Source organism: Micropterus dolomieu, linkage group LG22, assembly GCF_021292245.1.
Source record: "Micropterus dolomieu isolate WLL.071019.BEF.003 ecotype Adirondacks linkage group LG22, ASM2129224v1, whole genome shotgun sequence".
Classification (NCBI taxonomy): domain Eukaryota; kingdom Metazoa; phylum Chordata; class Actinopteri; order Centrarchiformes; family Centrarchidae; genus Micropterus; species Micropterus dolomieu.
The window spans coordinates 16,232,190-16,244,334 of NC_060171.1; the positions used below are offsets into that span (position 1 = coordinate 16,232,190).

General features: G+C 44.1%; 1 protein-coding gene and 1 long non-coding RNA gene across 2 annotated transcripts in view; one reads left to right on the forward strand and one right to left on the reverse strand.

Moving 5' to 3' along the window:
* The first annotated feature begins 3,287 nt into the window (after positions 1–3,287).
* LOC123962336 lies at positions 3,288–5,325 on the forward strand. The gene is made up of 3 exons (XR_006822903.1): positions 3,288–3,426; positions 3,503–3,573; positions 4,177–5,325. It is a non-coding gene; the product is annotated as an uncharacterized LOC123962336 (long non-coding RNA).
* A 56-nt stretch (positions 5,326–5,381) lies between these two features.
* otud7a (OTU deubiquitinase 7A) overlaps positions 5,382–12,145 on the reverse strand; it is a 21,025-nt gene continuing 14,261 nt past the window's right edge. Inside the window, exons 10-12 of the mRNA XM_046038395.1 lie at positions 9,671–9,785; positions 8,943–9,027; positions 5,382–8,592 (exon numbers count right to left, since the gene is read on the reverse strand). Of these exons, the coding sequence (XP_045894351.1) occupies positions 7,024–8,592; positions 8,943–9,027; positions 9,671–9,785 (1,769 nt within the window). The 3' untranslated portion in view covers positions 5,382–7,023. The remainder of the gene's footprint in view (positions 8,593–8,942; positions 9,028–9,670; positions 9,786–12,145) is intronic.

A 12,145-nucleotide genomic window follows, 5' to 3' on the forward strand; every position in this document is an offset into this window, starting at 1 on the left:
AAAGAATGTGTTTTTCTGATAAAAAGGAAAGTTCTAAGTTCTAAGAAAGATCCTCATTTGTAATTGTAAAATATTCTAAACATTAAAGCAGGCTTTTAGAATTACAGCAGATAAGTGCAGAAAGGGGTGGAGTGATAATCCTCAGTTGCTCAGTTCTTCAGTGTTATTCTTGCAACAGGAAGTACACCTTGTTCCCTCATTTCACTCATGCAAATATTTACAGTAACTGCTGGGGTATCAACAATGGGTGGGGCGCCAAGTGCTGGGGACTCCTTCCTTCCTTATTGTTTGTCAGCCCAAATAGACTGATAAAATGTGTGAAGTTTCCTGTATATACCCATTGCACTTGCAGAACTTCAGAAAGGGTGATTCATCTACAAATTGTACCCTCCCTCTGTGCAAAGTGTACTTTCAACTCCATGTGACACACATAAAATAACAAGTTTTTCACTCCATCTACATTTGTTGCCCTGCAAAATCACTGCCAGCATGCCTTGATCCTTCTCTTAAGCCGAGGGTGCCCACCAACACCAGCAGAGATTGCAGGAGTGGCCTTTTCCTGCTTACAATGAATCATGCAATGTGGAGTGAGACAGGAAGGAAGAGAAAGGACGAAGGCATTAAAATGCTTGATGAAGAGCCTGGTGTTCTCCCTGCCCAATCTGTACACCTCCTGTCTCCATGCAGGTTGGAGCTACCAGCACACCACGCTACACAAACAGACAAGCTGCCACCCCTGGCACTGCCACACAACTTGGTGTGCCATCACAGCCGGCATGTTCCCAGAGCTTGTTTTTTGTATTTGTGTGGCAATACGAGGGACTTTTGTTAGTATAGTTAGTATGTGTAGTTCTATGTTTATATTTAACAATTTTCTTCTGATTGTCTTAAGCTGTGAATGCTGGCATTGGAGCTGCTGTCAAGGAAAACTGAGCTCCTAAATATTAAAATCCTGCATCATTCCTCTGCATGATTCTGGTCATGCAACAGTAGAGTCTCACTAGAGTCCCTCTGCAGACCACCAGCTGAGCTAATTCACACACATCTCGCCGTATTACAAGAAAGATCTCAGGTTTTTCTGGTTGTGTGGGTGAGGCACATATTCTCTCTGGGTTGCATGTCTTTCAGTCACGTGTTTATTCTCTAGATGACACATTTTCTCCTCTGTAGTGAGTTATATCGCTGCAGATGCGAGGCAAAGTACAAACAGTTATATGAGCAGTAAGAGCATATCTCTGCAGGTATTACCCTGCAGACAGGATGTGGGGGCGGAGGAGATGGTTTCACTTTGACTGATTTATCTCTTCAGTCACACCTTTTCTCTGGATTATCAGCTCCTGAGCACACAGACTCCAGGTGAAATTAACTACGCAGAATAAACTCAGGTATTTACAGCGTGGCGAGAACCTCAACCATGAGTTATTTGGAACACAATGTCTGAAGAAAAGTACAGTACAGTGTGAGAGCAAGAGGGAAGATGAGGATGAGGGGTGGGTGGGTGGGGGGTGTTACCCGGCGCTGATTGGTGCACACAACCTAGACGCACTCAAAGTCTAGAGCGTAGGAGGCTTTGTGGACTGGAAAGGGTCTATGCTCCACTGAGGTGTGTGGGCATCGCTGACTTTGAGACTCAGTGGAATTAATCCACAGAAAAAGAGGGAGAGATGTGGTTAGCAGCAGCGGCGGCGGCAGCAGCAGGAGTAGCAGTGGTCCTAATCACACAGAGGCCTGTGTGTGTGTATGTATGTGTGTGTGTGTGTGTGTGTGTGTGTGTGTGTGTGTGTGTGTGTATGCCCCTCTTCCTCCATGCCAAGCCCCAGAAGGCAGGCTGAAGGGCCATGTGATGCCACCCACTCTCGAGTGCAGTGCATGGCAGGGCTGGCGCTAGATCCTGCAGAGCGGGTGGGATGAGCTCAGATATTGGAGGCTGGCACTGGCTGAGAACAAGGCTTAGCTATGGGAGATGGGGGGGAGTTTGGCATTACTACTCACTGCAGCAGAGGCATCAAAGGCAGCAACCGGCTTAAAACACAACAGTAACTGTAAATACTCTCAGGTAGAGTGGTTTACAATCTAGCTGATGAGAATAGTTGATGAGAATGCTGCAAAGGGGATCTAAATATTCAGTTTATATACACACTGATAATGCGTTATTGTCCCGCGTTTTAATTTCACCTTCTTAATGAGACAACTGCTTACCATACAAATCAATATTTATGAGATATTGTGTTGCGTTGAGGACTAATGGGTTCTAATTATGTGAGGAAGGTGGCAGATGCATCTGAAGGGAAAATAAAAGCCAGTTCAGAATTACTTTATCCTGTTTGTTTTTTTTGAATGAGTCCTGGTTTTAAATGAGTTGAGAGAATTTGACAACATGGAAGCTGTGCTGTGCTGTTTGAGAGGATGAGAGGCCTGCCAAACGACTGCTGTATGTCTGATAGAGCTCTTTGTTGCTTTGAAAAGCAAAGGGAGGTCCCTCATGCAAATTCAAAGGAAATTCTGAGAAATGGGGATCCAAGAAAGAAGACAATGCACTCTGTCCCATTCAGTACTTGTTTTGGAAGACGTGGGATACATTGCGGTACATTGCGGCCCTTATGCGCCATTATGTGACCAACATTGAACATCACATGGAGATGTAATTCATCTTCAAAACTCAACAAGTTGCTCCATATTAATAGCAGCCGCAGCCCACAAACATGACCTGAAGCAGAGAGAGATTATACGCTGAGATTATACGCTCAGGCAGAAGTATGCAATTCATCCCACATTTAAGGTGGTTGGTGCCTACTAAGCATCCTCCTCCTTACTCTAACTCCACCAACTCAGCCAGCTGCTACTGCACAGACTATGGACTCTTGAAAAAACAGTGGCTAATTTGACCTTACACTGGTGTGAATGTTTATTGAAAAAGATTTTTTTTAAATCCTCAAAGATTGCACTCTTTCTAGAGCTCACGAGTTCTAGTGTATTTCTGACTGACAGCACATGGCTTAATTTGTTACTTGGTTTACTCTGTCATTGCTTGTCTCCTCAATTTTTAAATTATGCGGGTGCATTATAGTTTAACAAGACCTAAGTATAAATATGTACAGTATAAATAGTGTGATAGGCAGGCTTTTGGCCTAGTAAGGCCAAGGTCGGCTATAGCCTCTCAGTGAAGCTCCACCCCCCTGTCTCTCTAGAAGCAAGCACACACCTGTGCCGCTTTAGGAGTTGATTTATAGAGAGCACTCAGGATCTCTCTGTAGGCATTGTGGTCCAGTGTGGCTAGAGAGCAGGTATGTTTTGTAGGAGTTATGAGTCAAGGCTGACAATGTTTTAATCACAGGTATTTTAAGTCACCTGTTGTCCAGACCTTGTCAGCTGAATAGCCTGTTGTGCTAAAGGTTCACCACAGAGAAGGCAGTGGTTAACGCTGAGGTAAAAAGATGTTGTCTAGTAGAGTTATGCAAGTTTACTAGTTGTGTGCCTTTTGATAACATGATTCACATTGCAGTGGGCCTAAACATCTGATCCATAAATGAGGTGGAGTCAGAGCTGGGTTGAGTACTTACTGCATTGTGTGAGGTAAATATTATTTGTCAGGTATTTAGCAAGTATGTTTTTGCTGTATGTGTTAAATAACTGAACTAATTCAATTCTTGTAATTTTAGAGTTGTATAGCCACTGCTGTTTTACCTGCCTGATCAACCGCTGCTATTTGTGTTTGAATTGTCATGTCTATTTTTGAGAGAGCGAGCAAATCCAATGCACCAGTAAATGTTGAAACATTTCACCAAATAAGTGAAATATTTGACCAGCAGGCAGAGCTAGACAATAAGTCAAAGAATCACAGGAGTAATTGGGATTCATCCTGTGGGGACCATAAATGTCTGTTCAGAATTTCATGGCAATACATCCAATAGTTAAGAGATTTCAGAAAACGGTGGACCAACCAGTCGAGCATAGCTTAAACAATCCAAAAGAGTAATGACCCCTTGTTTATGACAATCTGACTGGAAGCCTTTAGTAATAGCTTTTAACATGCCAGGACAAAACCCTTTTTACTCTGTAAGATGTAATTTACTTCATGCATCTACAATGACATAAGTGAATAACAATCTCTGAATGTTGTCATTTTTATGAAATGTTTCATACATTTGTCTTGATGTGACTTGTGCTCACATGCAGCAAGCCCTCACCAGATTAAACCATCACATGGAGGACACTTCACATGAATGCACTTGTGGATTTTCTGTAGCTATTCGAAGGCCTGTTTCACTGCGTGGCGTCAACCCTCCTCCGCCAATGTAGGAGTGTCTCTGGATGACGAAGGCAGAGTTATAGCTCTCAATCTGGAATGCTGCCCTACTTGGCAGTTCACGCCTAAGAATCTCAGCTCTGTAACCTCAGGTCAATTTTGGTTGGAATTTTCCCCTCGTTCTGTTTTGGTTGAGTCATTCAAAAAAGCCAACACAAGATTGATTACATTTTTCCATTAACACTGAGTCTTATAAACAACCATTGAAAGGGTCTAAATCTAAAAATTCAGATCCTCAGCCTCTTAAAGAGGCACTGCACTGATTGAAGATCAATTTGGATGCAATGGGATGTACTATACAGTTGTATGATGTCTGAGGCTCTGGTGAAACTTTGCCAAGTCTGAGAAATTAACCCTGGCAATGTCACTGAGGTCATCAGGTTTGTCTGCTTCAGTTGGGAGACTTAAAATCTTTTTAGAGTCTGTGTTATAGACTTGAGGCATGGAGTTTAAAAGACCAGGCAGAAGGCTTTTATAATCTGCTTTTAGGCCTGACTAGAAAACAAAAGTGAAGATGGAAGCAAATAAACAGCAAAAAGGTGTACTGTAGTGTCTGTGGATCAAGAGAAAATAACATGATCTCCCTGGTTTCTTAAAACTAGAAGGCCACTCTGGAGAGCGCAGACCTCTGTCAGGGCCAACAGTCTGGTCTTCTTTGATGCAACCACTATATATGTCTGGATCTATTTCCAAAACTATAGAATTAGTGTGTCAAATTATGGTTGTGCCTAGCTGAAGCATCAGCTCAGCTGTGCATTTATTGTGTGCTGTGTGAATATATATGAATAGTGCTATGTAAAAAAATAATTTTGTATCTGCCATGTGATTTTCATTGGCCAATGCTACACTTTTCCACCAAGTTTTATGGAAATCAGGCCAGTAGTTTTTCCTGTAATCCTGCTGACAGACAAACAAATGGCACAGAAAACATAACCTCATTGGTGGAGGTGATCACCTAAAACTGTCAGAACATTGTATGGATTAAAACACTTCCTCAGCCAAAAAATCTAATCTATAATCTCTAGATTTCTCAAGCCTCCTTGAAGAAAAACAAAAAAGACGCAGACACACCATGTTTGTAACAATAAACTATTTTTTTTTTTTCATATTTACATCTGTACCTAATGTGCAAATCAATAATTTAAAGTAGTGTAAAACTCTTAAAGGAATACAAAATCATATCTTACAGTCCTAACATGGTGAGAGTCCATGAACTGGTCACATAGAAACAAAGAGGAGCAACACTGCAGTGTGTACAGGAGAGAGACAGAAGCAAACTGAGGGAGCAGTGGACATCCTTGGCCAGGACACACTTAGTTAAGGACAGCATGGTACATTATCCAAGCATCACCAGAACAAACAGCAACACAAACACTGCGTCTTACAGTAGTCATGTTGAATGAGCAGAAAGCACTTGGAGGCCTGGGGTTTTACAAACCCACTGATTGGTTAAAGCACTGATGATCACAAAGGCTTGAGGTGCTCTTAGCAGCAGGTGCTTCTTTTAACGGCCTCTAGATATGGAAGAAGAACAGACAATCGCACACTGGACCGGTGACACATCTATACTGCAGGTCACCACGTAGTGCTAATAGCATGATTGCACATCGTGTTGTGTGTGTAGGGGGGAAGAGACACGTAAATCACACTTCAGACAAATACGCATCGGCCCGCCATCACTACTCATAATTCTTTTCATCTAACACACATTGACCGAATAGAGTAGTTAACAGGCGACTCAGAGAAACACACCATAAACACTGCATATTCGAGAAGCAATCATCCTATGCATATTTTCGGTGTTTGCCACAGAAAACATTTTGAAAATTTGAATCGTGTTTTTTTTTTTTTTTTTTCTTTTTTTAAAGAAGCCAGTTTGGCAGTGTTTGTGGTCTTTAGGAAGTCGACTACGGGCAAAAATGTGAAATGATATCTTACACAATATTTTGAGTCCAATTCTGACACAGGAAATCATTGCACCGTGGTAAGAACAAAAGTACACTTAACAAATGAGATAGTTTTACATTTCATCCTAATCCAACATTACAATCTATAATGCTCACACATTTTAATTCCTGTAGTTCAAATTTGTTTACAAAAGCACACCGTGACAATCCTTTACAATTTACAAGACACAGTTAACCTACAGTAACTATATTATTGGTGCATAGACAAAATTGGGAGCGGGTGTAGCAAAAATCACCAATTTATTGCTTTAAAGTCTAATATTAATCTCCCATTAAATTTATTTTGATTGCAAAACAACTACAAATTTTCCACAGAGATTTTGAAGAACCAAGCAGAGGTATTGCATTCAAACTGATTAAAAGAGCTAAAATGTTCCCTCCTGATAAGATGCAAATCTTTCGTACTTTGAAAAATAAAGAGCTTTCCCTCACATAAAGAAAGTTACATCACAGAGAAATTACTTTTACTCTAAAACAAGTAAAAGACTAAATTCAATGAGACAGAAAAAAAACCCAAAACAAAATAGCGCAATTTCTGGCCAAAGCTGCTCACTGTTTCAAGTTCTGCATCCCCCATCATAAAGAAATAATCTTTACTAACAGGGGAAGGGTGACAGGAATACAACAGCATTCTTCAACAAAATAGGAAAATGTTTGCCATCATGTTATTCTAAATGCAGAGTGCAGATGGTGTAGTTCCCTCAAGTCTCCTGCGACCTTGCTGACAAGTGGCTGAAGTGGTTGTGATGGCTATGCAGGCCTCTGCACTTTGCTCTCCCTCTCCCTGCGTTTCAGCTCCTCTCTGTAGCAGTAGGAGCAGTAGCTTTCTGTCTCTGGCCTGCCGTAGAAGGAGCAGTTCTCCCTCTTGCAGCGGCGCTGCTGAAAGCAGTACAAAGGGCTTCCAGAGCTCCGCCCTTTGGTTTTGTCTTGGTTGAGCCAGGTGTGAGACGAGTTGTCCTCATCAGCAAACTCCAGGCAGTCCTGAATGTCTCCCGCATTGAATCCATTGGTGTAGGTGTGGGACTTGTGTTCGCCAGGCATGTTGTAGGACAGGGTCTCTATGGTGTTAACAGTGCGGACCCCTGACAGGCGTGCAGGGCTGTAACTCTGGGAGGAGAGTGTGCGGTTTTGCTGGGGGTAGGTGGCGCATGTCTTAAGGGAGCCCACCACAGGCTTATAGGGGTCATCTTGGAAGATGGAGGATTGCATGTTGACATCTTGTAAGTGAATCACGCTGTGCCTCTGGATGGGCGGTGTATGGCTGTAGTGGGCAGACACAGGAACAGGCCCAGGTCTCTTAGCACCAATACTGGGGGAGGAGTAAGGCGCAGGGGCTGGGGTTGGGTGGGAGACATGGTGGGAGGCTATTGGCGGGGTGAGAGGAGGGACTGGGACAGGGACAAGAGGGGCTGCAGGAGTGGGACTGTTCCTGCCCTGCATCTTGAGACCCAGTGGGGGCTGTGAGTTATGGTTGTAGGCGTGGGAGTGGTGGGGCAGGACGGGAGAGCAGCTCTCTGGAGGCGAGCTGTCCGATCTCTCCCTCTGGAAGACACTCTCATGCTCAGGCTTCTTCACGGCCACCTCATTAGTGACAGGTGGCTTCTTCTCGGCCTCCTTCCTCTTCTGCTCCTGCTCCTGACTGAAGCGCTCCTGGGCGTTGGTCAGGTAGTAGCTTATCATCTCCTCATGGAACTGGTGCCGATGGCTGGTGAGCAGGAGGCCTGCAAAAATAAACTTGCGCTCCCCCTGCATAGCAGCCCGCAGGATGTTGAGGCTGAGCTTGACATCGGTGCTGTATTTCCAGTTTTCCAGAGTCTTGTCCCCTGAGACTCTCCCTGCGCTGTCCTGTCTCTCGGTGGGAGAGGAGCTGGACGGTCTGTCTCTGTCTGTAGGGGAGGGACTAGTGGCCTTCTCAGAGGAAGTGGAGCTTGTTGACTGGCCCGACTCCTCCTTGCTTCCCTTGGATGCCTTAGACTCCTTCTTCTTTGTCTTTTCCCCTCCATTCTCCCCACTTCGACCTGAGCCAGAGTTAGATTTGTTCATTTTGCCGTGCACTAGGCCACCCAGACCTCCCATATTCTTCTTCAGTTTGATTCCCAGAGTTTTGCTGAAGCTACCTAGTTTGTTGGCTACAGAGTCAGCCCGGCTCTTGTCTTTGTCCTTGCGCTGCTTGTCTTTGTCCTTCTCCTTGCTGGACTTGCCGTTGTTGACGTTAGAGTTGCTGCCGACAGACTCGCGGTCAGAGTCCATGGACTCAGCTAGAGACTGGACATCCTCACCTGCTGAGGCTGTGGGAGACTCTGGCTGAGCCAGGGGAGCCTGCACAGAGATACAAACACATACAGCAATGAAGAAAACACAGAACATAGCACAGGCATTGATGTCTCCGGGACATTTTTATAATAATTCATCTCTAGTTTATAAGTAGAGATTTTTAAAAGACTCCCAATGTACAAATTCACCAAAAAACATTGAAAAATTACTTAGTTGCCTCATTTTTGTGAATTCATAATCAGTACAAACACGTGAATGCCTGAGCTCATTGCATTGTGACAGTAAATAAAACTGACTGATTGCACTCTGTGGTTTCAAGAACATCTGGAATGGAGGAGTCTCTCCACAACTAAACTGACCACGACAAACAAGACACACGTGTCCAAAAAAGTTACCCTTGTTTCAGACGGAATTCGGATCCATGTTACATTCATGTAGCTGTGCAGCAGGTTGAGTTTGGCCTCCAGAGACAAGATGAGACTGTGGGAGAACATTTATCCACAATTAACAACAAGCAGTGGTATAACACAGCTGACATTTGACACAAAAACCTAATGGCATATGCAGCATATTTATGGATCTCAACATGACATTTTTGAATTTTAGCACTATATGAAACCTGCTGCATTTCACCAGTTGCATAAAGTAGAACCCCTACATAAACAATGCCTGCAATGCATTAAGGGGATTATAAAGAGAGGGTATTAGGAAGCGGTTTGAGCATCTTTTCTTTGTATATCTGCATTGCTCATACTGCAGCTTGTTCAAGGATAAGCTAACCCCCTGACTGGCAGGAATGTGAAACAGAAACCCTTAGATACACTCTTTGGTAAACTCAGAGAGGGTGTTGCTGCTTTAGTGAGGCCATTCCTGGGAAACCCTATGGATGACTGACGTGACTCACAATTTGTTCTCTCTCAGCTCACTCTTTGAAGTGACCTGAGCCTGGAGCCCATAATCAGAGTTAAATCCCCCACATACAGCCTTGTGGGTAGACTAACAGAACTGCCTTGGGCTGCAGTTTTTCCTTTCTCACACTTCCTGGTGCTGCTTTCGTAGTCAGCACCTCTGTTTGCTTTGTTGATAAGCATCACCACCCTGCGATATACTATACAGGACTTACTTGGCTAGCTTGGTATTATCATTGTCGTCCCTCCCCCACTCCCAGTCTCTGCCAGGGTCCACGGCAAAATGGAGTGCCAGCAGTTTGTGCTCTGAGTCAGTCAGAGGGATAACAGCTGGAAGAGATGAGATTATCAGAAGGTTAGCTTGGTCTAGCTGTACCACCTGACACTACATTGCACGCCACCCATTCTCTCACAAGGCCACCGTGGTGTCAGAGCTAAAGTGACACCATAATGACACTAGAATAATGCCACGTTAATTATCCCAGATGCCTATCAGTGTGGGGTAAAGTATACTGTGGGTGTATTCTATCTTCCATCCATTTTTTAGGAGAAGTGACTGTGACCAGCGAGTGTCACTCATCCTGACTCATCCAGACATTGAAGGGCCTCAGTCTGCTGTGGCTCTTAAAAGCTCTGACTTGGTTGCTCCTCTTATAACAGACTGGTCCCTATCCTGGTTCTCTGAGCTACTGTACCAGCTTGTCTTGTATAACCAGTCTATCTGCCTTTTCCATGGGTTTGAAAATGAAAGGACAAATATAGTTTATTACAACCTGGGGTTGTACAATCGAAAGCTCCAAAATGGCTACTAAATGGAGCTTGTGGCAAGACTGTTTTGTTAAATAATTTGTCCAGGGTCAAGAATGAACTTTCAATCCCAACTTTTCAACTGACATGAACAAGATGTCCTTAAAGTCCTCGGAAAATTGAACATCTCAATTCATGACAACTGGGCAGATTGTGTGATACAGTTGAAAGCTAAAGCTACTAAATGGACATTTTTGAGATTCTGAGGTCAAGAGTGAATTTTTTATTAATAATAAAACTTATTTTTATGGACATGTTTTCTAACAGCAATGATGCACTGCACTCGCCAAAGATGTATCTGAGATCTGGGAACACAGCAACACTACTACAGCAAAGTCCAGCGGGGCAAGAAAAACAAGTACATAGGGGATATAACAGGTTGTAAAGTGTGAGCGCATTTTAGATGTCAGTAAGGAAATGGTGGTCTGAACTTGGCATGATGAGATTTACACTGAACCTAGGGAGGAACGAGGCTCTACAGTTGATCAGGGTTGTACATGATGATTTGGTTTATTAATAGAGTTCAATCAGACACAGCAGTACAGAATAAGAGCAGGCGTGCTGAAATAATTTCATTCACACCCTGATATGATCAGCTACTTACAAGCAGGAAGAGGTTTTCAACACTAATCACTGGACACAGAACATAAAACAGTAACATAAAACACCCACCCGGGCTTCCTCTCATGAGAGGCATACTTACAGTAGATGCACAGTGCAGGCGTGTATGTGTTTGTGAGTGCATGGCTCCCTTTCAAAACAAGAGTGTGAGGAGGACTTGCTAGACCCCACTGGCCCACATGACAGCTCTCCTCAGGCTACCCAGTGTGGTGGCTGTTGTCCACATGACAGTAGAGAGAGGCAGGCTGTTCAGGCCGAGGACATTCCAGCCTTCACTGTCAGCCCCAGAAGGAAGATATAGTCTCCTCCCTGCCTCATCAGTTCTTTCACTGCCAATAGGCTGCTTTGCAGGCTTCATAGGGACACAGACACCAGCAGCAACGGCCCCTCCTGTGTCCCTGATGAAACAGCAGGTCAAATACTCACTCTTTCCCTTGTGTTTCTTTTTGAGTGCCTCCACGTAGGTGTGAAGTGCACGATAAAGCATATTAAGTGAGTGTCAAAATACTGGTGGTACATGCATTGGAATGATGCTTTAAGTTCTTGAAACAGAATTAGCGCAGTCGCACCCACGCTAGCACTTATTTGTATCTGACACCATTAGTCGCTAAGCAAACACATACCATCAGCTGAGTAAATACATCATTAATAGCACTGCTGGCAAACTAGGCTTGTCCAGAAATCTGTCCTAAGATGTCAAGGCTGCCTTTGCGTCATACCTACAAAATTATAATGCATGTTACACCATCTGCATCAATAAATAGGCATGACTAATGCCTGTGGCCACAGAGACAAACAGTAATGAGAGCAATGACACTGAAAACTGGGAGGAAAAAAAACACACAAAAAACACACGCAGACAGAAGACGAGTGAACCCGCTCCCACTCGGTTCCTACTCAGGTCGTGCAGCAGGCAGCGGAGCTCTGTGAGGTGGCGTCCTGGCTCCCACGATTCAGCTGTCCCCCTTTCCTTGTCATTCCAAAGTGCTGTGTGTGCTGTTGTTCCCGCTTGGGCCCAGTCCAGACTCAGAGATTCAACACTGCCAATTGAGCTCTGGGGGACTAAAGTGTGCTGTAATGTATTTACTATCCCTTCTGGCAGCCTTGTTTTGTTGTCCTCGAATGACCGATTCCCATAGCCTATGCATGGGTGACACCATAGCCCCCTGTGGCATGCAAGCCATGTACTCAGCAACATAGCTGCTAGCCTGCCTTGCTTTGCTCAGTTTGCATCTTTGATTGGGGGGGGGGGGGGGTCAGGC